At 38.8% G+C, this 27,836-nt stretch overlaps 1 protein-coding gene and 1 long non-coding RNA gene across 2 annotated transcripts; both read left to right on the top strand.

The window, feature by feature from the left end:
* The first annotated feature begins 8,854 nt into the window (after nt 1-8,854).
* Nucleotides 8,855-12,043, top strand: LOC126614939 (glycosyltransferase BC10). Its single transcript, XM_050282649.1, is given in 3 exon segments — nt 8,855-9,293; nt 9,295-10,353; nt 11,372-12,043. Coding segments are annotated over 2 exon segments (1,116 nt in total). The 5' UTR covers nt 8,855-9,216; the 3' UTR covers nt 10,334-10,353; nt 11,372-12,043.
* A 12,859-nt stretch (nt 12,044-24,902) lies between these two features.
* Nucleotides 24,903-25,738, top strand: LOC126616720 (uncharacterized). Its single transcript, XR_007621243.1, has 2 exons — nt 24,903-25,163; nt 25,286-25,738. It is a non-coding gene; the product is annotated as an uncharacterized LOC126616720 (long non-coding RNA).
* Nucleotides 25,739-27,836: the final 2,098 nt, after the last annotated feature.

The following is a 27,836-nucleotide window of genomic DNA, read 5'->3' on the forward strand; positions in this document are numbered from 1 at the left end:
AAAACATAAAAGGGGACTTCGGGTACCCCCACGCTCCTTCACGCGCCGCCACGGGGTGGAGGCCCCGACGACCTCACGCCGCCGCATGCGCTACCACAGGTCATTTTGGTTCGCCACAAAGTTAGCTGGAAAAGTTGTCAGTGCCGCCATGGATGGTGGTGGAGCACAATACCTCTAGTGGAGGCCCATGTGATCCACACGCTGTCCCATGTGCTGGCTAGAGGTGTGGGATTCGACTAGGTTGGGCTGGATCTGGGTTCTAGGTTGGGCTTGGTTCCTAGGCTAGGACCATTGTGATGCAGGCCAAGGACTAAAGGCGTTATTACATAAAATTACTAGCAGCTGGGATTTAAGTTTATAATATAATACATGCATTTTTTAGAGTTATAATGCATGTATCTAGCTTTAAATTTGGGGCCTATGGAATTCCTAGGTTAATGACATTTTATGAAATCATTTAGTTTCTTATGAGTTATATTGTAAGCCTTTATTTTTTATGTCTTTTCATATTTTTCACTTTAAGTTGTAAGCCTATAAATACTTGTATTTGTAAAGAAGAAGAGGAGAAGTTGTTTGAATTATCATATTGATATTTGAGTTGTAAACTCTTTTTTTATGTGCCTTTCTCTTGTTTAAGAGTCCGCATCTTTGTTCTTTCTAGTGTCTACATTGTAGGCTGGTACTAAAAGCAAAGTTTTTAGGGTTTTCAGGCTTCTCCTCGCACTAGAAGATAGTGGACCATACCTATCCATTCTATATATCATTATAATTCGTTTCTGTCTACTGCACCTTGCATCACATTAGGTTTTGGGTTTGGGCCAAGGGTTCCTTAGGCTGAAGGCCTAGGTTTTGGGTTTGCACGGCCCAAATGCCTAGTTTGGGTTTGAGGGTTTAGATCGAGTCTAACCCGATTTCGATGAGGGAGAAGGCTGGAACTTCCCGAGCTCCGCTCGACCTCAATTATCCATCCTAGCATGCAATCTACCCACCAAAATGAAGACCAACAAAAGTAGGTTAGGATTTTACCTTTTGTTTCCCAAGTAGTGGCCAGAGTTGGCCGGAAATTGACTCGAACACTGTCGGACTCACCAAAGAGGGTTAGGTAGCCTCTATGCTTCACAAAGAAGAAGGAAGGGAAAAGGTCAACACTGGTGGTGGGTGATGGTGCTGGTGCTGTCGTTGATGTCGTGGTGTGGGTGGGTGTGTATGTGTGTATATTGGTCCTCAGGGAAGAGATGATTGAGCAAATGAGGGAGAGAGGGTGAAAAGTGAAGAGAGAGGTTGTTCACAGGATAGGGAAAAGTGAAGAGGAGAAAGTGAGGGGAAGAGATGAGAGGGGTCCACATGGCAGCCAAAGAAGAGGAGAGAGCTAGGGGACCAAAAAGCAAGTGGGCCCCACCCGGCTCCCCCTTTAAGGCCCAAAAAGCAAATAACAAAATATCTAGTCCAATGTTGATAAAATTTCCAAAATACCCTTCCATTCCAAAATCTGTAAAATTATTCGGAACAGGTTGTTACAACTCAGAAGATAAGCACAATCTTGGCACCATTAAGCTATAGCTATCCAAACAATTCTCAAGGAGAACCATGATGAAAACAGGTTCAATATCTATGCTTTAGCAAAAAAGTTAACCTCAACTAAATACTTGAAAAGAAATATGATATGCAGTGCTATAGACACAGATCTTCAAAGTCATATATGGACAGTAACGCATATATTAACACAAGTGCATAAAGCAACCACGACGTGTCAAGGTATGAGAATGAGATTGGAGGTAGACATCTTTATATCATAACTTTACTCCACTATGCTCAAGGTCAATTTGAAGGCTAACCAAACTTTTAATAATCCAATAAGTTCAAGAAACAACACTTGGAACATAAATCGAGATAAGGAGCAACACACAAAACTATGCACAATGGAAAGCCAAAGCCAAAAATGAAACTTTACGATGGCATAAGGAAGTAAAAACCCCCAAGTCATTTGATATGGTTGGTGCAAGATGTATTTGAAGCACCCTAAAACACTTTTGAACTTTTTATGACAAGTGGAAATGGTTTGATGAACATGACATTGCATATGAGAACATATTTATAGGGATGAATGATTGAGATTCCCATTTTGGCAAATTGAGTATGTTGACCATAAGTGGTGATATTGATGCTCAAACCAATGATTTTCTTTTGAGGAGCATTTACCAAGATAGCAAAAGAGAAACTGGTGGTGTTTTGCACATGAATTGCTACTTAAACTCAATCTATGGAGTAAGCAGAGTCACCCCAACCTAATCAAGACCAAAGTAAGCCTAACCACAAAATGAAAATAAGTTTTTGCTAAATGAAAGAACGATTTTTCAGAGACTATCAACCATAATAGGGAGAACTTGTGACATCACCGTGGAAATATTATTCAAGGTTAATCCACAAAATCTCACCCATGTATAACAGTTAAGAGATGCAAAACAAAAACAACAGAATTGATTGATGAGAAGATTGTCTAGTTACTACACATGCAATAAAAAAATTGGAAGCATAGGTGTTCAACCTGTTCAATTGATGGCACAAAGAGCAACAAACCATCAAAGATTTTTATGCCATCAATTGTCCAAAGTGCTTGTGAGATAATTAGTCAACTGTTTCTCAAATGACACCAAAATTAAAACAAATGCCTTTCTTTACATAAACTCACCAATGAAATGAAATTAAGTTCCAAAATGATTTATAGTTAAATGCAAGACAAGGTCATTCCAAAAATCAATTTCACACATAAGATCACAATGAAAACAAATAGCCAATAGTTTCACACCAAAGTTATTCAACGTCTACGACAAAAACAAGACAAGGTCACAATTTGCAATTGCATCACAGAGAGAAACATACCTTTGATTTTCAATGCAACTAGCAATCGAGATTGTCTTCATCCTCCTATGAAACGTCATTAGAGTTTGGTCACTTGAGATAATTTCAACTAGATAAGGAGTTTTGGAAATTCCAGAGTAGGTGACTCTTATGTGAGACATCATAGAGTGCTTTTGCAAGTTGCATGATTCACACAAATAACATTAAGAGAATAAGAGATGTGATTGCCCCCTTAGAACACATGATATGTTGGTGTCTTTGTTTCAAATTGTATGTCCACCACCTTTAGGAATGACAAGAGAATAGCAATTACCCCCATGATCTTAGAACAACTAGCATGTTATTTCCATCTTTACTAACAACTCTGCAACATCTATTTAAGAAACAAACTTCATTAGCAACATCATTACACAGTTGGCTGATGCTAAGAAGGTTTGTTGTCAACCCAGCTATATAATAGACATTTTCAAGCTGGGGAAGGTTAGGAATTTGGATAGCACCATTTCTAGTGATGTGGGTCATGCATCCCCACCAAACTCAATCATATTACCGTTAACAGGTGCAAGTGACAGGAATGCCTCTTTGTCACTAGTCATATGACAGGAGCATCCACTATCCAAGTACCAAATATCTTGTTTAGGGACATAAGGTGCACAATGAGTTACCGTACATTTATAAAAAAAACTTTCAAAAATGACTTGGACATAACTTGACATTACCAGAGCCAAAGAATCAACAAATTGAGCCATTTTGTTGACTTCCATGGCTAGTCGATTAACTTTACTTTTCAAGTCATTCTTCATTTCTGAGTACAGTTTTATGCACCTAAGTTTAATATGGCTAAGTTTACCACAATGATGACAAGTGGAAATAGATCTTCTATTTAAAGAGGTATTAACCATAGAAGTCATAGGCAAAAACTCCTCATTCAATGTAGACGATAGCTTTAAGTTGGCCATAAGAAGCAATTCATTATTGGCCTTTAACTCAAGAACTTGTTGTTGTAGTCTTTCTTGAGATATCATCAATTCCTAAACCTGAGATTTAAGTGAGGCAATAAGATTATCTCTTTCGTTTTCATAAATACAGAAATGAGCCATTTCATTCAGATCATAAAGTTGAGCTTCAAGAAAAATAACTATCTCATTCAACTTTGTCCTGACCAAATAGATAGACTCAACTTCTTGCAACTCGGACACCTTCTCGAATAGCTCAGTATTTTTCAAATTTAAAACACGTCTCATCAAACAGAGAGTCATACATGTTAAACGCATCATGATGCAATACTTCTTTAAAACCATTCAAAACTTCATCATTGTCCTTAGTAAAAGCTTCTTTTACAAATGCAACAAAGGCAACAACTTTTTCTTCATCTTCTGATGACTTGTTAGAACAGATAGATTCTCCATCTTCATTGTCACTCCATGTAGCCATTATGGCTTTGTCACGTTTTTAACTAGACATTTTATTGTTTGCACACTCAGCAGCATGATGTCCTCTTCCACCACATTCAAAACATGGTCCAGGTATACTTGAAGAAGACTTGTCCATTCTATTAACAAACCTCCCTTGATTCCGACCAGAAGAGAACCTATCATTATGTTGACCAAATAGATTACTTAATGACTCCCCAACTGTTTTAACATATTTTCCTTTATTCTTGAGAATCATTCGCCATTGTTTAACAAATAAGGCAAGATCGTCATCAGGAGATTGATCACACAATTCATTCACTGCTTGAAATTTTTCAACACTTTGAAGAGTAACCTCTTTTCTTTTCTTGGACTCACCTTCATCCATGTCCAACTCCATCTCATAGGTGATGAGTTTACCAACCAACTTTCCAAGCTTAATCTCATTCAAGTCTTGAACTTCTTGTGTAACAGCCTTTTTTGCTTGAAATCTCTTAAACAAGGTCCTCAAGATTTTTTGGACAATTGTTGTCTCATCAATAGGTTTTCCCAACACCAATGCCTCATTAGTCAATAGTTCAACTTTCTCATAAAAGACCAGACTCCAACATTCTTAAATCTTCAAACTTTGAAAGTGTCATTTGGAGTTTAAGATCCCTCACTTGGCTGTCACCTTCATGTAGAATTCTAAGTTTGCCCCATACTTGTTTTGCAGTGATGCAATAACAAATATAAGTTAATTGAGTTGGTGAGATGACTGAAACAATGGCATTTCGTGCTTTTCTATTAGCCATAGCTGAATTAATCTCCCATTGATTCCACAAATCTCTGGCCTTTACCACAGATTCTCCATCGACTATCCTCAAATAAGCCTTCCATTCAAAAGTAAGATAATCCACTGCAATTAGATCTTGTGCTTCTAGAAATATTTGAAACTTCTCGCTCCATGTAGCATAGTTTTTTTTTCCAACAAAGAACGGAGGAGAGTTGCAAGATCCCGTAACATGATCATGATCCATGGTGAAGATCCACCAATACCAGCATCTCCCAGAGACCACTCTATGTATATCTAGACCAAGGCTTTGAAACTAAATGAAATTGGTGCCAAGTGGAATAACTTGAAATCTAAAATCTATATACATGTTTGTTTGACTAGTCAGCAACACTCATCAACTAAGATCAGATATGTTAGTTTACTCTTAGCGGAAGTAGTTAGTTCAAAGCTCAGTTTACTGAAGTGAACCTAGTTAACTAAGGTCCAGTTCAGTGCACATTTTAACTCTGACAATCTTAGTTACATGGACTTATCTATTTGCTAATAATAATGAACATATATAACAAGCGAAGAATAATATAAGTGAACTAGAAAAGCCATAAATTGCACGGGATGTTTTTGGCCGAAAAAATCCACCTCTGGGTTAAAAAACCTGGGACTCTCCATTGAGCCCAATCCATTTGTGAAATCAAGATTCTTACAAAGTAACCGTACAAGCTCAATTCCTAGATCCTAATCTATAGAGCAGCTTGTACCTTTGTGCAACCTTGCCTTTCATGAGATGGACTCTTTTGGTCTTCACAAAGTGGCAACTTCTCCTGAGCTCTTCACTTTGTGGCACCGAAATCAAATCAACTTATGCAAATGATGTTATTATGAAGTTGGTGCAAATCTGAATTCGATGTCTAGTCAGTTTCACCAGTCAAACACCTGAAAGATGAAACTAACGCGAATCCAAAAATAGGTTAGTTCAAAGATTTGAAACTTAGAAAAACTTGACCTAAAACAAATATCAAAATCACAAAAGCAATGCTACCTTAATATGCAATGATGTGGGTACTTAATGCATGAGTGTGATTTTGTAGCTAAGGTTTTCAAGTAAGAACCAAAGGGTAGCTCACAGCTGAAAACAACCCTTATTAGAAAATATAAATCTCCTAGCCAAATTGAAAAGAACCTTATATTTAACTCTATATAGAGGGCTGATTTTCAGACAAATCGAAGGGATGAAAATGTCACGTGTCATTTGCAAACACAATCTAAAAAGATCTAGGATTTGAAAAACACTCTTGAGGAAAAGGCTGTCAGAAAGCCCATGTGGGTTGCCCTAAAGTGTGTGCCCAGCTTGCGTGAAAACAGCAAGAAGTTTTGACCAGATAGAACCACTAGGCAGAATGAAATGGAAATAATGACATGAAATGCATATGTATAAACAAACCTTTGATGAGAGAAATTAAGCTCTTGAAGTGATATTTCCAGCAGCATGTCCCTGAGAAACAATTAAACCCTAAATCTAATTAGAGCATGTGTAGTACAATTTACAACATTTAACAAGGGAAGCCAAACAATAAAAACTAGACTTTACATATTACTCATGCATCAAATCAAGCTATGAACCCATATAACATGATTTTCTTGCTGTAATCTAAGGTGGTTTTGCTGACCCAAGTTTTCAATGATACACATGTACATGAGTCTTATTGCTTATAATTTACTATGTCACCTATCAGCAGCACTTATATACTAAGCCTTATATCCTCTATCGTCACCCATCGGAGACACGCACATTAATGAGCCTTAAATATCTTAATATGCTCCGACACCCACACAAATGAGGTCGCGGGTTTGTTGTCCCAAATTATGTATCTTCTCTGTGTCTCATTTCTAATCATGTGACACATGTTCCTCCACTTAACTTTAATTTTAACACTGTTCATTTGAAAAAAATTTAATTAAAATAAAAAAAACTATTAAAAAAACGAACGACCACCGTATCAATAACCTGCCCCAGTCTCCCTGCAATCCTTTAAAGAAACCTTTAAACCCTGTGGAAACTCATCATCCTACATCCATTAATTGCAAGCTCTCAACCTTCCCTTCAATTTCAAAGTTCGAACCTCTCCCGCAAGTCGAAAGTTGCAAGCTTCGTCCCTCCTTCATTCTCTGATCCAACCGTGACGCAAAACCCAATGAGTATTATCTCTCTCTCTCTCTCTCTCTCTCTCTCTCCCCCCCCCCCCCCCCCCCACTTTGGTATTATTTGATTATTTCCTAAATTCATTGAAGATATTTTTGCGGGTTTTGCTTTTCCCATCATTGACTATCTTCTTTGTTTCATTTGGGGTTTCAAAATCTCTCTTCCTCTCTCTTGCCTGCAAAGATGGTTTGATCACATCAATCGATTAGATATCCTTAAATTTCAACTTCAAACTTCACACGTATTGGCGAGATGGATCAATCATCGAGAATTTGAAGAGAGAAAGGAAGCTTCGCCGTCTGTGAGGAGCAACGTCTCCTCATATTAGCGGTGATAGGGTGATGTCACTAGTGTGGTTGTAATGGTTGGCAACGATAGGGTTGTGTGGTTGTAGCAGTCGACAGTGATGAGGTTGTGTAGTTGCAATCAGTGGTTATCAAGTGATGATTTTTATTTTCTTTAATTTTTTGTTGTTTAATTAGTTTATGAAAAGTTAACAATGTTAAATTTGGTGTTAATTTAATGGACACGTGTCAAAAAATTAGGAAATAGACACAAAAAAGACATCAAATTAGGGACAGCAGACCCCTAGCCCACATATAAGACTTATAAGACATAACATAAATCTCCCTAAATTTGTGAACCTAAATTTTCTCTCTATCTTGTGAGAGAGATTCTCTCTTTGTGAGTGCTTTTCTCACATCTGTGTGAGTGGCCTCCTTAACCTTATCCTCTTTCTAGCTGCCAGCCCTAACTTTGGCTAGGGTTGGTGGCAATCTTTTTCTCCTCCTTTTGGTTTGATCGTTCTTTACCCCCCAACCCCTTCGACATCTAATTTCCCTGTGCCTACTCCCTATTTTCATTCCCCCTTCCTTACACCTCCACGATTTCAAGTAATCCACTTCATATCGTTTCCAATCAGCTCCATCCTTCATTGATCCAACAATTCGGTTCGTCACCCGCTTTTCTCATTGCGATTTCTCACAATTACAAGGCGATTTCTCGCGGATCTCTCGGAAGGTGCGTAGAGCTCCAACTCGAGCGATTACACCACCTCCTTCTTTTAGGGTGTCTTTGATGGCACCGATGCTAGTGGGTTTTTTTCCTTTGGTTTCTTTCGTTGTGTGGTGGCGAACGATGTTGTGCTCTCTAATGGAATTTGGAGTCTTCTTTTCAGTGTTTCGTTTGGGCTCGAAAGTCTGGTTTTGGGCTTCTTGCTGTTTTCTTTTGGTGGTCCATATCTTGGATGTTTGTATATTGTTATTGGACCTCATTTCTTGTAATTATGTTTTGTTGGTACTGAATTTACTTTTCTTCCAAAAAAAAAAAAAAAAAAAACCTCATCAGTATGATAAATAGAATAAAGATATAAACTAGACGCAACTTCAAAATCTAATAGTAAAATGTAGAAAAATAGATACTCCGTGCAAATGATAGTCAGCCCCAAAAATGTATCAATCAAAGCCCTTTAAAATAATATTTATTTTAGTTATTACAAATCTGAATAATATAAATTTCATTTTTTTCTTGGTTGAAAAGCAAAATAAGAGAGAGAGGGGGGCAGTGAAAGTGATACTAATAAATAAAAAAGTAAAGGACAAAGAAGAGAGGAAATAAGTTAGGGATTTGGATTTAATGACCCGTAACAGCGCAAGTAATATAGGCCTTGTATCTCTGCATCCCTCCACCCCTCTCTCTCCCCCGCGAAACCCACAACCTCCAATCTGGATTCCCTTCCAAATCTCCAACTCTCCCGACTTTCCAAAACCCATCCTCCCCCCACCCATCACTCTTTGACTCCACTCAACTTGTTCAAGCACCAGCCGCCTCAGCCGCCGCCTTCCACCCCCAAACACAGGGACTCCACCTCCAAGAAGTCCTCCTCCACTCCCCCTCCCGACCTCCACCACAACATCCACCGTCCCCCTCCCGCCCCCGCCTCCACCGCCACCTCCCTTTCATGCTCCAACCCAATGTTCTCCTCCACCCCATTTCTGGTCTCCTTCTTCCTCTTCCTTTCTCTCCCTCTCCTATTCCTCCTCGGCCCTCGCTTCCTCCCCCCCCTCCCACCCCACCGTCCCCATTTCCCCCGCCGACGAAATCGACGACCAAATCCTCTTCTCCCGCGCCCTCAACCCTAACCCTAACCGACCCAAACCCACCTTCTCCCACCTCGCCCTCGATTCCAAATCCTCCAAGCCCAAAATTGCCTTCCTCTTCCTCACCAACACCGACCTCCACTTCGCCCCTCTCTGGTCCTGCTTCTTCTCCAAAACCAACCCCAATCTTTACAATATTTACGTCCATGCCGACCCCTCTGCCAACGTCACTCTTCCCCCCGGCACCGTCTTCCACAACCGCCTCGTCCCTTCCAAGCGCACCTACCGCGCCTCCGCCACCTTGATCTCCGCCACGCGCCGCCTTCTCGCCTCCGCCGTCATCGATGACCCTGCCAACATGTTCTTCGCCGTCCTCTCCCAGCACTGCGTCCCCCTCCACTCTTTTCGATACGTCTACCATTCCCTCTTCTTCTCCACCACCTTCGACTTGACCCGCCCCGCTGCCGACTCCGACGATGCCGAGTTGACCCGGATGGGACTCAAGATCCGCTACAAGAGCTTCATCGAGATCATCTCCAAATCCACCAATCTCTGGAAGCGGTACTCCGCCCGAGGACGCTTCGCGATGATGCCGGAGGTTCCATTCGATCAATTCCGGGTCGGATCCCAGTTCTTCCTCCTTACGCGCCATCACGCGCTCGTGGTGCTCAAGGATCGCGCGCTCTGGAGAAAGTTCAGAGTGCCGTGTTACAGAGAAGACGAATGCTACCCGGAAGAGCACTACTTTCCGACCTTGTTGTCAATGGCGGATCCGGAAGGGGTAACCCGTTACACTCTTACCCGGGTTAATTGGACGGGCACGGTTAACGGGCACCCGTACACGTACCGACCCGTGGAAGTGTCGGCGGAGTTGATTTATCGGCTGCGGAAGTCGAATTTCTCGGAGTCGTACTTGTTCGCGAGGAAGTTCTCGCCGGATTGCCTGAAACCCTTGTTGGATTTGGCCGATAAAGTCATTTTCCGGGACTGAGATTCGCCGCATTCACTCTGGTAAGCGTTTTTTTTATGTTTTTTATTTTATTTCTTTTTAATTTTGTTTTTGGCATGTGAATTTGGTGAGTTAGGTCCTTGTTAGCGAGTGGACTCAGTTGTGAGTTTGGTCCGTAACAGTAACCCGGGAAAATTGGATTATTAGTTAGGAGAGGTAAGTCCGAGTCGTAATCGGATTATTATGAATTTTGGATGTGCTTTTGACTTAAAATGTTTTTAGAACTAATTTTTTTATAAAATGCAAGTAAATAGCATATAACTGATGTTTCTTGCGCAAAAGGATTTTAAGTGCTTTTAGAATAAAAAAATATTTTCTCTAAAAGTATTTTTAGTCATTTTAAAAACACATATAAATGAGACATTCATTTAAAATGGGAATGGAAATTTTGCGCCTTTCACAAAAATTCTACAATGCGCATCGGTTCAGTGGACGTCTGGATTTGCATGATTGAATTTTGACAATCTCGACCGTTTAAACACCGTTGAGATTGCAAAACTTTCCAATTTTCCAACCCATGTTTAAATTTTAGTAAGCGTTTTCTTTTGCGGATTAAAATGGTTGATTAAGATTAGTAGGTGTATCATTGTAAGATTTGATCATTATGTTCTCGTGTTATTTAAATAATGACAAAAACGCATTGAGAGTTAGGTAGCTTCAACCTGCACGACTTAATAGCTTGCTTGTAGTGCGATGCCACTCTAAAACTCCCATTTAATTTTTTATAAATAAATACTTATTAACTATCTTTTATTTTCAATCTCAGTCATTCATCTCTCGTATCATTTTATAATACATAGTGTTGAAAACATTTCCTACTCTCTGATACGTATGCTAAAGTAATTCATTAAAACCACAAAAGAAAAAGTTGTTGCGCACATGTCTCGCTTGGAATTTCTATGTAAAGAGGAATGACTGCGGACGTCGTAACACATAATAGTTTTCCGTTTTTTGGCAGAAATATTGCCCATTTATAATAGAAACAAATTAAGTGAAATGGGTATCTATTTGTTCGTGCAGGTGAAAGGAAGTTGGGGAAACCAAGTGGGAATGTGGTTTTGGAGAGGCGTAAAAACTTGCCCCCAAACTATCGAATCCCATATAGGAAATTCCAACCCAGACCTCGTCTCAGACAACATGTCAAAAGAGGCCAAGGGAATCAACAACCAGATAAAGAGGAGAAAGGTAAGCTAGTAGGGTCATTTTTGTCTTTTCGATGCGTGTTCTTCGTGTACATATTGGTATGAAATGCAGAAATCGAGTACTGTCTGTCTGTCTAATACACGACGAGAAGAAGAAGAAGAAAAATAGGCCCTACGTTTGACGGGTAGTGTTGGGCCTAGGGTGGTAATTAAACCGTAAGCCCGGCCCATTTCTTTTTCCAAGAATTTTTCTTTAAATTTTTTGCCTTCCCTCCTAAAAATTGGAAAATTGTTGTGTATTTTGGTAAAATGTATGTAGATTCCATTGAGAAAAATGTTGGCTACATCAGATAAATGTTCTTTTGTAAGACTAAATTGCATGTGGGTCCTATATTTTGGATCGCATTATATTTCGTGAGATATTTCTAGGTAGAAAAATGACAATCGCACATTATTTTTCTAGACACATGGACCGTGTAAACCAAATTATGGGAGGATATGTAAGTATGAAGAAATGGGCTTTTTAATTAGAAATTGTTCTAAGTTTGAATTTTGTTGACGACGAATTTAATATTAATTTATTATAATTGCCTAGTTGTATTAAAAATATGTAATGTCGATGTGTAACTCAATCTTGTATTCAAATAGTACATTATGTGTTTGTAGGATGATTATAACGTGGATTGCAAGAGAATTTTCTCGGTCCAATTAAACATTTTTATGTTATTTAAACAACCGATATTATCTATGCGAAGAGGAAGGAGAGGCTTAGCCTCATAATGGGTTAGCAGTAATGTGGTTCATATTTTCTTTTGGTGAAAATTAAACTTAAATCTTATCACTTACAAGTGAAGAAGAATATTACTAGACCGTAGTTTGAAAGAGATTCAAAATGATGTGTTGTTTGGCTTCTTTGTTAAATTAGGCGTTTTACTTGATTTATGAAGAATGAATAGATAGACAAGGTATGATTGATGTTAGCTGGAATCAATGATATGAAAGCAATCATAATAAAATCAACGGCCACTTGCCTCTCCTCTCGGCTTTCCTTGTGGGGCCCCCACCCCCCGTATTAATTTAGATTGGTGATCCATCGTATTCTTCGTACCAAATAACGATAAACATTTGTTTTTATTTTTGTACTGTTGTGATGTCATGTGGTGCCATTGCCAATACTATTAATATCATTAATGTCAGAAAACGTGGCGGTGTCGGTGTCGGTGTCGCTGTGTGTGTGAACGCGATGCCCTTCATGCTATCTTCGGATTCAATCCAAGTATAATTATGTAACAAAGTGCGTTACCTCTAAAGATGAGCTCTGTTGTCCTCTCTTTACTTTGATTTGTTATTTTTTTAATTTGATTTGTAATTTGTTCACTGAACTAAAACATGTTGTTCAACTAAAGTCAAGTTTGGTGATTTGGATGTTCGACCAATTTAACGACAATTCATTGTTCTTGTCGTTGTTCAGCACGGATTCACAGGCTCACAGCCAGCTACCCTCAACCCACTTTCAACATACAAAACGACACATTCTTTTGGATCTATGCCCCATGCATATACATGAACTAGGATTCTCTTTCATCCTAATCTTCATTCTCTTCCGTCTCCTCATATTCGAACAGTTACAATTAAGCCACGTCAACATTTTGTGTTTAATTTTTAATAGTCAGAAGAAGATGAAAAACAATCTACGAGAGGAAATGAGAGAATGGAATGAGAATAGAAGGGGAGAAAGGAGAGAAAATCTTACTCCCATGTATAGACATATGATATGGGTGGCAGTGGGACTGCTAATTCATGGCAGAATGGTACTCCATCTTTGACTTTCAGACATCCATGAAAGTATATGAGACTAGTTTTCCATCTGTTACTGGTAACTTATCATTTTTCCACATCCACCTGCCTACCTACAAGAATGGTTGGTGATGTTTACACTTTACAGCAGTGAAACGCCTAAAGTTAGACACTTGTTATCTTATGTGTTGAAAATGTACACTACGCATTCTCTAGTAAAAGAATTTCTCGTAAATTTGACATACATAAACACATTGTCACTAACCAAGTGTGTACAAACTACAAAACTATTTAATCACTCTTTCCCACTTTTGACTCCTGCATCTTAGATTTAGGCTTAATCAAGTCAACCAAAAGAGTCAGTATTCTGCTATGTAATCAAGTTCGGATTACATTCCCGCTTTTTATATTAGATGTATAATAATACTAATAGAATGATCATCACGAGTTATACATGCAAAATGTATTTACATATCTCGTCAAAGTTAGCATATGATCAAGTTGTTGTCTACAAGAAATCGGCCGACAAAACCCACAAAAAAAAAAAAAAAAAAAAAAGGTGATGCTGTGACAAAGAAAAAAATAGCTAAATGAAAAGTTGGAATGCATGAAATAAATTGGAGAATATTTTCCATCGAAATTATTGCATCACTTAATTACTTGAGTCAATTAATGTCCGTCCGATCTGAATCTGATGGTCCTCCATTCAAAAGTGGTGGAGAGATTGGTAGTAATCTATGACCAAGCTTTCTATTTCAGAAAGGGAAAAACTGGTGGTAAGTCACTATTATCCACCGCTCCCGAACCAGGAAAAGCTATGAGAAATGTCACTATGAGCTACAATCAAGCAAACTCACTAACTCAGAGTATCGAACCCAGGACCTCCCACAACTTTTTGTTTATTGGGGAGCTGCAGTTTGCGCTCTTACTATTGGGTCACTAGTTGTGGTTTGATCTATGACCAAGCTGACTTCTCAATCTACCTCCTTCTATACTATTTTCGTAAGACTATTTTAGTATCAATATCTTGCAGCTTAGATCATCTCCAATGGAAAATTCAAATTATTAGAGTCAAATTACAATTAATGGTTGATGTGACAATCTAAAGTCTTATATTTTTCTAACCTATTTGTCAAATATTATTTTTATTAATATAGAGCTTTAAATGGTTGTATTTATTAAAAAAATTATTGAAACAAAATTTATTGGTTGAAATGTTAGTGGAAAAAGGCACTCACCATTAAACTAATAAAAAAATTAATTTAAAGTTGAAGTCAACTTTGACTCCTAAACACAAAGGCTTCAAATTCAGTTAGCAAATCATACTTCAGTTGAATGGATTTTTTATGTCAAATATGCACAGTCATATCTCCACTTAGGATTTGACATCTCCTTTGGAGATACTCTTACATCACCCGATTCTCGTGTAATTTCATATATTCATCTGATCTTGTAGTCTTAAATTAACCTAAATTACGGTTGAGTAAATTTAAAGTTAAGTGTAAAATAGAAACACATTGTTTAGGCTAACCGGACAAATCCAAATTTGCATCATAGAGGCTAACTATTTATTCAAATTCTACTTTATACTAAATTATATGACGGTGTCTTATACGTTGTGAATAGATAAGGTTCAAAGTGGAACACAACATATGAATTGAGATCTAAATAAGTTAGGTGATAAATTAATTAGTGGTTGTAGAAAAACTCATATCCGAAACATTGGATGCTATTAGTGTCCTCCTCTCTACTTGGAAGCTGTCCAAACTCCAATTGTCTCTTTCTTTTCATTGAAGGAATGAATTACCATATATCTCCACGTTGGAGGCTATCCTTTTTCTTGGTCAATGTTTCGCGCTACCCTTGCTCCCATCGAAAGTAGGTTTTGCTACTTGTCTCCATACCTTTTTTGTTTTGTTTTGTTGGGAGGGTAAGATAAGAGAAAGATTTGTATGGTGCAGGTATACGGCTGCATGGCAGCCTTCCATTCTAAGTATACAATGATATGCTTTACTTTTTTTTTATGTTCTTGTATTATTGACACAAGACATAATGTAGCAGTGAATTCATGTCATACAAGTTGTTTTAATAACATAGAGGCAAATATTGTCTCCCTATTGTTAAGTAATTCTTTAAATTTAGTACTACGTTGATAAAATGTCTAAAAAGAGGCTTTTCTTTTAACAAATGATTTATCTACACTAAGACCTACTCCAACCCGAGTAAACTCAAATTTAGGTTCTAAACTTATCTCAAATTGCTCCAACCCTTGGGGCAAATATGAGTTAAAACTCAAAACTCATTTCTAGTAAACTCAAATTTTAGGTTCTAAACTTATCTCAAATTCCATCATATATGTATATCCTTTTTAAGTTTTATATTTATAAATTCATTGAATCCAACGGTTAAAATCTAATATGATGAAATCTAATGGTAAAAAAAAAATCTAATGGTCCAAATTTAAATCCAACTGCTAAAGTAATTATAAAAAAAAAATTCTTTTATGTGTTTCATATTCTTTCATAGTGTTTCACGAGTTTCATGGTATCGGTTAGTGATTTTTTAGTATTTGTCAGAATCTAAATATTTTTAGGTTAAAATGTTCATAAAATTAAATTATGATAGTCTACATAATTTTTTTTTCTTTTAAAAAAGTTACTTTAAGAAAAAAACATTACTATATGTAAATTCCGGCACATGGTATACATCAGTACTTCAGTGCATTTCTCCCTCTGAATCAGAATAAATATGTTTTCGAACCCTCTCTTTAAAATTTAAAGTATATGCTCCCGCACGAATTTCAGCACTTGTTCTGATTCTATGTATTGATCACTTTGAACTAAAATCAAACTTTTGGATGGAATAGTATAACGATAAAAAAGCCTAAATTCATTTTTTAATAATCTGGGGCTAAAATTTCAACCCAGAAGGGTTTGAACAAAAAAGCTGCTTCTGAGTTAAAACCTAAATTTTATGGGCTAAAATTTTTAAGTTTTAACTCAAAGATTGGAGATGGTCTAAAGGAGGGTGGGCTACGCCTCACAAAAAAGAGGCTATTTTAACTGTTGATAAAAAAAAGAAAAAAAAAGAAAAAAAGAGGATATTTAAGGTCATCTCTAACGAAGGGCTTTGGGCCAATATTAGCCCTAGAAATGAACAAAACAGTCTCCAATCAAAAGCATTTGGCAAATGTGCACAATTTAGGCCATCTCCAACTGAAATAGCTAAATATAACTCGCCTAGAATTATTCTGACACACCCCGACCTAGATCAAGGCGTGTTGGCCGTCACGTGAGAGTGACGTAACCATGTGCAAAGTGCGGAAGCAATAAAGATATGGAGAATACGAGTGAATAAAAAAAACCAACCTACTAGCAGTACTAGTTAAGATAACGTGCTAGTGCGAGATTAAGTGTGAATTACACAACCAGAGCATAAGTAGCCTAAGTGCAGTTAGGCAGGACAAGTACTAATTATACAACACCCAAGGGTGATCCTACATTAAGATGTTCTGTCAGAACCACCGTCGAAATCCCCGTGAGCCTCCACGCACTTTTACCTAAAACCTAGAGGGGCGCAAAACAGAAAGTGTGAGTAGGCAAAAACAAAGCTTTTCAAAATCATTTCATTTCTCAAAAGTTCTAACCCCTTGTCATAAAACCTGTATAATTTCCCAGAAAATAATAATATATGCTATATCAGAAATCATGCTCAGGATGAAAATCCATAGAAATATACCATGCCAAAGTATTTCAATGAAATGCTATAAGTAATCCAGTTAAATATATCAATGCCAGATATCATATCAGCCAGATCCACCTAACGTGACCTGCACGGCTGAGTCTATAGCTCATAACCAATCTCAATCATATCAAATCCTGCACACGAGTCAGAACCACCTAAAGTGGTCTGTACGACAAGACTAGGTGTAAAATAAATATGCTCTAGTGCTACGATCATGTGAAAGCGGTGCGAATGATCGCGGGTCACCTACGAGTCGGAACCACCTAAGGTGGTTTGTACGATTAAGCATGTGCACCTAACTTGGATCCAAGGTGAGCATATGGTGTGGGAGGTGAACATCACGTGAAGGACTGTGCCTTAACTCTGGGCGGGACCACTAACACCGGGGTGCTGGTTTATGAGCTCTCAATGCATCACATCATATATCACATAACTAAAGTAATCTCATATCTTTAATTTATGAACTTACCTGGCACTTACCTGTGCGTCTGCAGCACCAATTATAAATATATGCAACTACTAATGCATAAATAAAATAGGCAGATATTTTGCATGGCATTTCAAAACGTATAATTATTTAAATTCATTTTCTGGGAAAAAATTTCAAGTATATAGGTATATACGGAAAACCAAAAGCCCACTCACTAGTATGTCGAAGGGTCTTAGCCCCCGAGACTCGATTGATGGCGCTCGTCCTCAGGATTAGGTCTCACCTATATGCGAAATAACTAAATAAACATGATTTAAAGCACATACACAAAACTAGAAAATAACTTCTCATACATTGCTCGCTCAAATGGGGTATTTGAATATACCACCAAGATCTACTCAAGCTCAGGAACATCCTCATATTTTTAGAAAAAAATTTCTAAGCACTCACGCGCCGGCCAAGGCACTGCCAAACGCACGGCCACGCGCAAGCACATGCCTGGCACGGGGAACGGAATAGTTAACGTTGTTAGGGATATTTACCTGACGGCGTCAGAATATTCTGTCAACTTTGATGAATATTCTCCTCCTCCTTCCTTAGTTTGTCAAAGCCCGACGCCGATGTCGCTGCTATCGCCGAAAACTGAAAAATTATTCAAACCTTCGTAACTCTTTCATTTCTTAACCAAAACTTATGAAATTTGTCTCAAAATGAAGCTTATGATGCAAGGAACAAAACCTTACCAACTTTGAGCCCCAATACTCGGAGAAAGCACGATACTCCGGCCACTTCAGCAACTCCTAGAACCCGAGTCTCCCAACGTCCAAAACATTCCAAAATTACTTCCCAAGCTTCGTGAAGACGTCCTAAAGCTTCCTAGAGCCTTAAAACTCCTTGAAAACGTCACGATCACGATCATATGAATAGTACACCAAATTGGGGTTTCTGGTTCTTGGATTTTCAAAGGTTTCATGTCCAACAAATGGCATGGATGAGCTCCTGGACTTGCAAGGAACACAAAGACCACTTCCCCAGCTTCGATCCGTGACTGGAAGTGTAGGTTTGAAGGTTGTCCGTACGCTTGTACGGAAATGGCAGAAAATGCGAGAGGGAGGAAAAAGAGAGAGTCAACGGGCTACTTTGGGTGTGTGTGTGTGGTGTCCAGTTTTGGGCATCCAATCACAACAAACAAAAATCTCTTTTCTAATTGGGTCCAAACACTTAGGAAAAATTTTAATTGGTCAACAACCAAAACCTAAACCACACAACACCACAAACATTCAAGGGTAAATTCATCATTTCACACCATCGATAATAAAATTCGAGACGGGTTGTCACAATTCCTTGTAAAAAAAATATTTTAAATGAACAATGTCAAGTTGTACTCATATACAATTTCCAACCGAATGGGCTAAACATAGCCCTCTCAATAATTTATTAGTTTTAAGTTTATACTTTAAATTTATCGGTTAATTTAGATAAACTGCCGTTTGATGTTTTCATATCTAGCTATTGAATTTAAATCAATTATTGTAATTGAGGAGCCGAGTCCCAAAAAAAAGATAAGAGGGGGGCTACATTTGGCCAGCCTGATGCCCTTATGGTCAAATTGTCACATCCCGGCCCAGGGTCACCACATCCCGGGCCCGTTCCACCACCGTAGCACGATATTGTCCGCTTTGGGCTTACCATTCCCTTACAGTTTTGTTTTTGGGAACTCACGAACAACTTCCCAGTGGGTCATCCATCTTCGGAGTGCTCTGGCCTCCTTCTCACTTAACTTCGGAGTTCCTATGGAACCTGAAGCCAGTGAGCTCCCAAAAGGCCTCGTGCTAGGTAGGGATGAGAATATACATTTAAGGATCACTCCCCCGAGCAATGTGAGATGTTACAATCCACCCCCCTTAGGGGCCTGACGTCCTCGTCGGCACACTTCCGGCCAAGGATTGGCTCTGATACCATTTGTCACATCCCGGCCCGGGGCCACCATATCCCGGGCCTGTTCCACTACCGTAGCATGATATTGTTCGCTTTAGGTTTACCATTCCCTCACAGTTTGGTTTTTAAGAACTCAGGAGCAACTTCCCAGTAGGTCACCCATCTTGGGAGTGCTCTGGCCTCTTTCTCGATTAACTTCGGAGTTCCTACGGAACCTGAAGCCAGTAAGCTCCCAAAAGGCCTCGTGCTAGGTAGGGATGGGAATATACATTTAAGGATCACTCCCCTGGGTGATATGGGATGTTACAATGTGGATTGTAAAATCCCACATCGCCTAAGGGAGTGATCCTTATATGTATATTTCATCCCTACCTAACACGAGACTTTTTGGGAGCTCACTGGCTTCGGGTTCCATCGAAACTCTGAAGTTAAGCGAGTAGCGTGCGAGAGCAATCCCATGATGGGTGACCCACTGGGAAGTTCTCGTGTGAGTTCCTAGAAATAAAACTGTGTGGGTGTAGTCGGGGCCCAAAGCGGACAATATCATGCTACGGTGGTGGAACGGGCTTGAGATGTGGTGGACTAGGGTCGGGATGTGACAAATGGTATCAGAGCCTAACCTTGGCCGTGTGTGTGCCGACGAGGATGTTGGGCCCCTAAGGGGGGTAGATTGTAAGATCCCACATCGCCCAGGGGAGTGATCCTTATATGTATATTCTCATCCCTACCTAGCACGAGGCATTTTGGAAGCTCACTGGCTTCGGGTTCCAACGAAACTCCGAAGTTAAGCGAGTAGCACGCAAGAGCAATCCCATGATGGGTGACCCATTGGGACGTTTCGTGTGAGTTCCCAGAAACAAAACCATGAAGATGTAGTCAGGGCCCAAAGCAAACAATATCGTGCTACGGTGGTGGAACAAGCCTGAGATATGGTGAACCCGGGCCGGGATGTGACACAAATAATGGCATGGGACCTCCAAAGAATCATAACCCAATTATCGGTTGGAGATAAACTTTTGGACAAATCAAGTCATTTTTAGCCCTTTTTATTGGAGATCACCTTAGAGGCTCAAATCAGCTCCCAAAAAGGATAAAAAGCGTCAACCTCTAAGCACTTTGGTCATTTCATTTTTCAAGGAGCCCACCACTTGATGTCATAATGAAGAGGTACTTGGCAACTTTTAGTATGTAAATGTACAAAAGCACACAGAATCTCCGTTATAAATCACGAAAAGTTGAGGAATTTTTGGGCAGCATCCAAACTCAATTCTTCATAAACTTGAAGTAAATAGAAACAAGGAGTTTCAGCAATGTAGACAGAAACTAAATTAGTCTTTACGACTATTGTTCCTTGAAAAACATATTGTACATACAAGTTTCTTATGAATCCGTTGAAATGCCTTGTAAAATCTCTCCACTTCTGCAGCACCCATATAACATGTTTGAGTGGATATTTAATGTTGGGCTTAGTGTGATCGGAGGCCTAAGAACGCAGAAAGTAGAAGGAGGATTGGGCTCGGACAAGTCGACAGCCCAAGAAGAATTAAAAATTATTTTTGCCAAGGAATAGGCAACAAGCCTATGTGAGAAGTGACACTCAAAGGGCAGCTCATCCTCAGCAAAAAGCACTTTTCAAGGGCATGGATAGGTAAATAAATGGTGACTCACCATACTCTAGAGGCCATCACCAAAAGGTAAGGCTTGGACAGTCGGGCTAGAGAGGCTATAAAAACAACAAGGGACAATGATACTCAACAAATCAATCAAAAGACATATAACTTTGCTCTCAAACAAGCAAGAAACCAAAATGCTTTAGTTTGACTAGACTCTACCCTTTTAGTAATAGGTCCACCATAGAAAACTTTCTTTTGTCAAGTTTTAGAAGCTCTGCTACCTTTCCTAGTGTTGTAGTATTTAATCCTTTTAGTAAACCCGATTTACATTTCATTCTCCAAATATTACAAGCCCTATAAAACACAAAGAGAAGTGGTTGCAAGAAGACGAACCTTGCCTAACAAGGTCATAATCTTGCTCGAGTCTCTTTTGTCTGTACTTACATAAAGTAGATCTGTTGTTTTATGCATTTTTCATGGTATCTTACATCATTTTTTACTGCTTTTTGTTCAAAGTTTCATCTATGATTAATCTTGTTGAACTAATTTACTTTGCTTCTTTAGTGTTAGCCATAACCAAAGAGATAATCCGAAGGGCCCTGAATTCCCCTTAATTGGACATATGATATTATGAATAAAAGTCCTTGTTTACAAGGCAAGAAAAAGAAATTTATACAGACTTAACCCATTTGTAACAATCCAATAGAATGAAGAAGTCTAAGTAACTTGTGGTGCAAGTAATCAACCCAATTAATAACCAAAAAAGAACAATATGTTATACAAAGATAACAGTGACATGCTCAAATCCATATTAGTTTTGATTGTGAGCCTCAAGACCTAACATAGACCCCACAAAGGCACCATTCAAACTAATAACAAACACATATTGCAGTACACCAAGCAGCAGACCTTGCCCGACAAGCAAGACCCAGGAGAGTTGTGCAAGGGACAGATCTAGCCTGAAAACCACCTAAACAATTGAGTACAAGTAGTTAGTTTTCCTTCCAAGTAACTATCATTTGATAGACATCAATTTATTTACTAAACAAAAATGTGATAGGCTCTTTTACAACAAGTGCAAGTGGTTGTGGTGGTGGAACACATGTTCCCACTTTAGCTTCCCCCAGAATTCACCTGTTGTGTCAAAATTTATGTTCGTCTTCTGTTCCAAAATGTTCAGAAACCAGTTGTGTCAAAATTTGACACAGTACAAAAGTTTTGTGTAATGGTCTTCGAAATTCATACTCAATGTAAAATATAGTCACCACATATCCAATGGAAACCAAGAAAATCAAAGGCAAGATGGACATACCTTCCTCTCAGCACCCAACTTTAGCTTCCCCCAGAATTCACCTGTAATTACACATTAAGATAAGTGCAATAAATTTAACTTACTACCACAAAATACCAGCAAACTGGTGGAATTTATTTTTGGTCAATAATTTATCCACGGCAGATGAATATAGAGTGTGTATGTTAAAACATACAATGTTCGCCAATTCCTTGCTTCTCCACTTTCATTTTGTTAAACGATCGATTTATTCGATTAGATGTTAGATTAGAGAGTTGACAAGATTTGAACCCATGCCGTAGTGTAAAGGCAACACTCTTCTTCACCATTGTGTTAGAGGGCCACTTGCTATATTTTAGTATCAATGTCTCTTGCTGTTTACATCATGTAATTTTATATTTAAGTTGGTATTCATGCGATTTTGTAGCCCCCCCCCCCCCCCAAAAAAAAAAATTATTGCCAAAATAAGATTCTTCACAATGTTGTAAAACAATAAGATCCATGATGATTCAATCTAGGACACACAAACGATGACTATTCATTCTAGAGTGTAAAGTTCAAGCTCTAACCTACACTAAATTAACCTAAATTACTGTCGGTTAAATTTAAATTCAAGTGTAGAATAGGAACACATTTGTTTGGGCAAACTTGACAAATCCAACTTTGCATCATAGAGGCTAACTATTATTCAAAATTTACTTTATACTAAATTGTAGTATCTTAGGGGGCTATTGTAACATCTCACATCGTCCAGGGGAGTGGATCATTTAAGCCTTATATGTATATTCTCATCTCTACCTAGTACGAAGCTTTTTGGGAGCTCACTGGCTTCGGGTTCCATCGGAACTCCAAAGTTAAACGAGTAACGCGTGAGAGCAATCCCATGATGGGCGACCCACTAGAAAGTTCTCGTGTGAGTTCCAAGAAACAAGACCATGAGGGCGTGGTCGGGGCCCAAAGCAGACAATATCGTGCTACGGTGGAGTCGAGCTTGGGATGTGGTGGAAGCCTAGGCCGGGATGTGACAATTTGGTATCAGAGCCAATCCCTGGTCGGAAGTGTGCTGACGAGGACATCAGGCCCTTAAGGAGGGTAGATTGTAACATCCCACATCGTCCAGGGGAGTGGATCATCTAAGCCTTATATGTATATTCCCATCTCTACCTAGCATGAGGCCTTTTGGGGGCTCACTGGCTTCGGGTTCCATCGGAACTTCGAAGTTAAGCGAGTAGCGCGCAAGAGCAAGCCCATGATGGGTGACCCACTGGGAAGTTCTCGTGTGAGTTCCCAGAAACAAAACCGTGAGGGCGTGGTCGAGGCAGGTGACCTACTGGGAAGTTCTCATGTGAGTTCCCAGAAACAACCCAAAGCAGACAATATTGTGCTACGGTCGAGTCGAGCCCGGGATGTGGTAGGGGCTCGGGCTGGGATGTGATAGCTATCCATTTTTTTTTTGTCAATGTTGGGCGCTACCCTTGTTCCCATGGAAAGTAAGTTTTGCTACTTGTATCCCTATTTTAATTTATTTTTCTTGGGTGGAGGGTAAAATGAGAAAAGGATTTGTACAGGCATACTGCTACATGGCATTTCATTCTAATTATACAATGACATGTGTTAACTTTTTTTCTCATGTTCTTGTGTTATTGACACATAACGAGGTTGTAAATCCATGTCATACAAGTTGTTCTCATAAAATAAAGGCAAATGTTGTCTCCCTATTCTTAAGTAACTCTTTAAATTTTAGTACTACGTTGATGAAATGTCTAAAACGAGGTTTTTTTTTAAAAAAAAAAAAAAAAAAAAAAAAAAAAAAAAAACTGTTGATAAAAACATGAGGTTATTCAAGGTCATCTCTATCGAAAGGCTTTGGGCCAATATTAGCCCTAAAAATGAACAAAATAATCTCTAATTGAAGAGCTTTTGGCAAATGTGCTTATTTTAGGTCATTTTCAACCGAAATGACTAGTTATAGTCCCATCCAAAATTATAGCCCTGCAAAAAATTATTTTTTAATATATAGTGTCATACCATACTCATATATTATTTTCAACTGAACGGGCTCAATATAGTCTCCTCAATAATTTATTAGTTTTTAGTTTATACTTTAAATTGATTGATTAATTCAATTAAACTATCTTTGGATGTTTTCAAATCTAGCCATTGAATTTGAATAAAATTATTGCAAGTGAGGTGCTAGGTCCCAAAAAATGGCTAAAAGGAGGGTATATTTGGCCAGTCTGATGCCCCTTTGGCCAAATAATAACTTAGTGGGCTCCACAGAATTATAGCCCAACCATCTGTTGAAGATAAATTTTTGAACAAATCAGGCAATTTTTTAGCTTTTGGACCTTTAGCTCTATCTATCGGAGATGGCCTTAACTTGCTACCATTTCTTAAAAAATGATATATTTGAGGACTAAAACCAATGAAAGTAGCCTAGTGGTGAGCATTGGCAGAGAGATGAATTTTTTAACAAATCAAACAATTTTTTGGTTACCGTGGAGGTTCACAACCTTCCATGGTAACTAAAAAATAGTTAAGTTAACCAATCACCTCTAGAAATATTATTGTGATAACGCTCTCTCTCTCTCTCTCTCTCAGAAGCTGGAGAAGCTCCAAAAACCCTCCAAAACCCTTAGCTCGGCGTTTCTGTGTTGAAGCTCCCTCCACAAAACTTATATCCACCTTCATCAAATCTCCCTTATACGTACAAGTGATTCGTGTACTATTTTTCCATCCTTTTTCCATTAACTGCAACCAAGGAAAATGTAAAACGTCAAAGGAAGACTCGTATAGCGTTGTCATAGATTGGCGTTCAACGAACAAAACAGATGGAAAACCTCGATTATACTTACAGGTAAACTTGTCACTTGTAAAGGTCCAAAACAATCCCAACAACAATCGCCTATTAGCTCAGGTAAGAATGGTTTAACAAAGTTCATACAATCACAAGGGTCTAATCTCAGTTGTCTATCACAGGGGGGTGGTCGCCGGAAACTCCTTGACACGAGAGTTTCCTTGGAGGAAGACGAAGGAAAAAGCTTCTAATCACCATACACAAAAGCACACAGAATCTATGGTACAGATCACGGCAAGTTCAGGAATTTTTGGGCAGCATCCAAACTCAGTCCTTCACAGACCTGAAGCAAATAGAATCGAGGAATTTCAGCAATGTAGACAGAAACTAAATTCATATTTACGACTATTGTTCCTTGAAAAACATATTGTACATACAAGTCTCTTATGAATCCGTTGAAACGCCTTGCAAAATCTCTCCGCTTCTGCAGCACCCACCTAAACAATTGAGGATAAGCAGTTAGTTTTCCTTTCATATTTCTCCATTGTCCTTCGAGCCAAAATTTGTATTGGGACAACCGAAACTATTCGACTTTATTTTTTGTTTCATTTATTTCATCCTTTGTAGTTGAGAAAGAGTCTCCTCAATTTCAGTTAATTCCATTTATAAATAAGACATCACTGAACAACACAAAATGTACAATCAACAGATGAACAGCTGACAACTGATACATATGATCAACTAACAAATACGATACCACTTAAAAGTACCGATAATGCATGCACACGTGTATGTGGATGCACATACGTAACAAACAAGCGAAAAAAAGCTACTAAATACACTAGCTTATCACCAAGCAGTATCCACAGGCCAAGGCTTCTGTTAACATTACTATATTTTTTTTTCTTTTAATTACGACAGAGTGTTATTTTGTGATCGATTTGGTTACTAACTTACTATATGTAAAGAATTAGCATTGAAGAAATAATATAACTTCTTGGAATAGTGAAATCAAGTTTCACAATTCCTTTCAAGAGTCACTAGCTCAAAACGAGGGCCATCCCTGCCTCTGCTTTTATCTAATTGTATAGATGAATTGTATTTTTACGAAGCCCCTAAGGCATTCTACAGTTTCAGCTCTGCTGGCTCAAGAAATATCTTTTTCATGTTGGAATGCTTTCCGGCGATGGAAAGATAATCAGGACAAGCCTTCCAATAAGATAGGCCGTTACCAAATGTTGGTCCTATTTAATTACATTATACGACACAAAATTCTAAGTAATTATCATTTGATAGAAAGCAATTTATTTACTAAGCAAAAATGTGATAGGCTTTGATACAGCAAGTGCAAGTGGTTGTCGTAGTGGAACACATAATCCCACTTTGACGTATCACTCAGCCATACCTGGAATCAAGAATCGCACCATTTTTCTGTATAATGGCCAATCAAAGTAGAGGTGTTATTCTTTTTAACGACTCAAACAAGAAAACAAAGTGAGTTTTAATTTTTTGTTTCCTTTGAGGTAAGGCCAAGAGGACTTATTCTGGAGCTGGTGGTTGTAGTCACTCTATCTAGACTTGTTTTATTATGAACTAGTAAAGAGAGGGAAAAAAATTTGAGTTGCATAAGATCTCTGCCGGTTCTTATATGTTCATTTCAACTGAACAAGTCTCCATCAACTCAATTAATTTCAAAACCTCGTACAAAAGTTTTGTGTAATGGTCTTCGAAATTCATATTATGTAAAATACAGTCACCACATATCCAATGAAAACCAAGAAAATCAAAGGCGTAGATGGACATACCTTTCTCTCAGCAACCAACTTTAGCTTCCCCCAGAATTCACCTGTAATTACACATTAAGATACAACAACAACAACAACAACAAAGCCTTTTCCCACTAAGTGGGGTCGGCTATGTGAATCCTAGAACGCCATTGCGCTCGGTTTTGTGTCATGTCCTCCGTTAGATCCAAGTACTCTAAGTCTTTTCTTAGGGTCTCTTCCAAAGTTTTCCTAGGTCTTCCTCTACCCCTTCGGCCCTGAACCTCTGTCCCGTAGTCACATCTTCGAACTAGAGCGTCAGTAGGCCTTCTTTGCATATGTCCAACCCACTCATTCCTAATCTTATCCTTTCTCGTGAGCCCACACCTCCAACGAAGCATCCTCATCTCCGCTACACCCATTTTTGTGTACGTGTTGATGCTTCACCGCCCAACATTCTGTGCCATACAGCATCGCCGACCTTATTGCCGTCCTATAAAATTTTCCCTTGAGCTTCAGTGGCATACGACGGTCACACAACACGCCAGATGCACTCTTCCACTTCATCCATCCCGCTTGTATTCCATATATTCTGTCTATGATCGGCTTAGGCGAAGACCTTTAGATTCCAACACTTCTCTCCAAAGGTTAAGCTTCGCATTTACCCCTTCCTGAGTTTCATCTATCAACCCTATATCGTCTGCGTAAAGCATACACCAAGGAATAACATCTTGAATATGTCCTGTTAACTCATCCATTACCAATGCAAAAAGGTAAAGACTTAAGGATTGTTGATGCACAAAATCAGTGAGGACTTTGGTACAACAGAAAATATTAAGTTTGTGACATTCGCTAGATTGCTCCGGTCATTAGTGTGGATAAGTATGTAAAAGGATAGAGACAGGAGAGCAAACACAAGATGTACGTGGTTCACCCAGATTGGCTACATCCACGGAGTAGAGGAGTTCTC

This window comes from Malus sylvestris, chromosome 3, assembly GCF_916048215.2.
Source record: "Malus sylvestris chromosome 3, drMalSylv7.2, whole genome shotgun sequence".
In the NCBI taxonomy this organism is placed as follows: domain Eukaryota; kingdom Viridiplantae; phylum Streptophyta; class Magnoliopsida; order Rosales; family Rosaceae; genus Malus; species Malus sylvestris.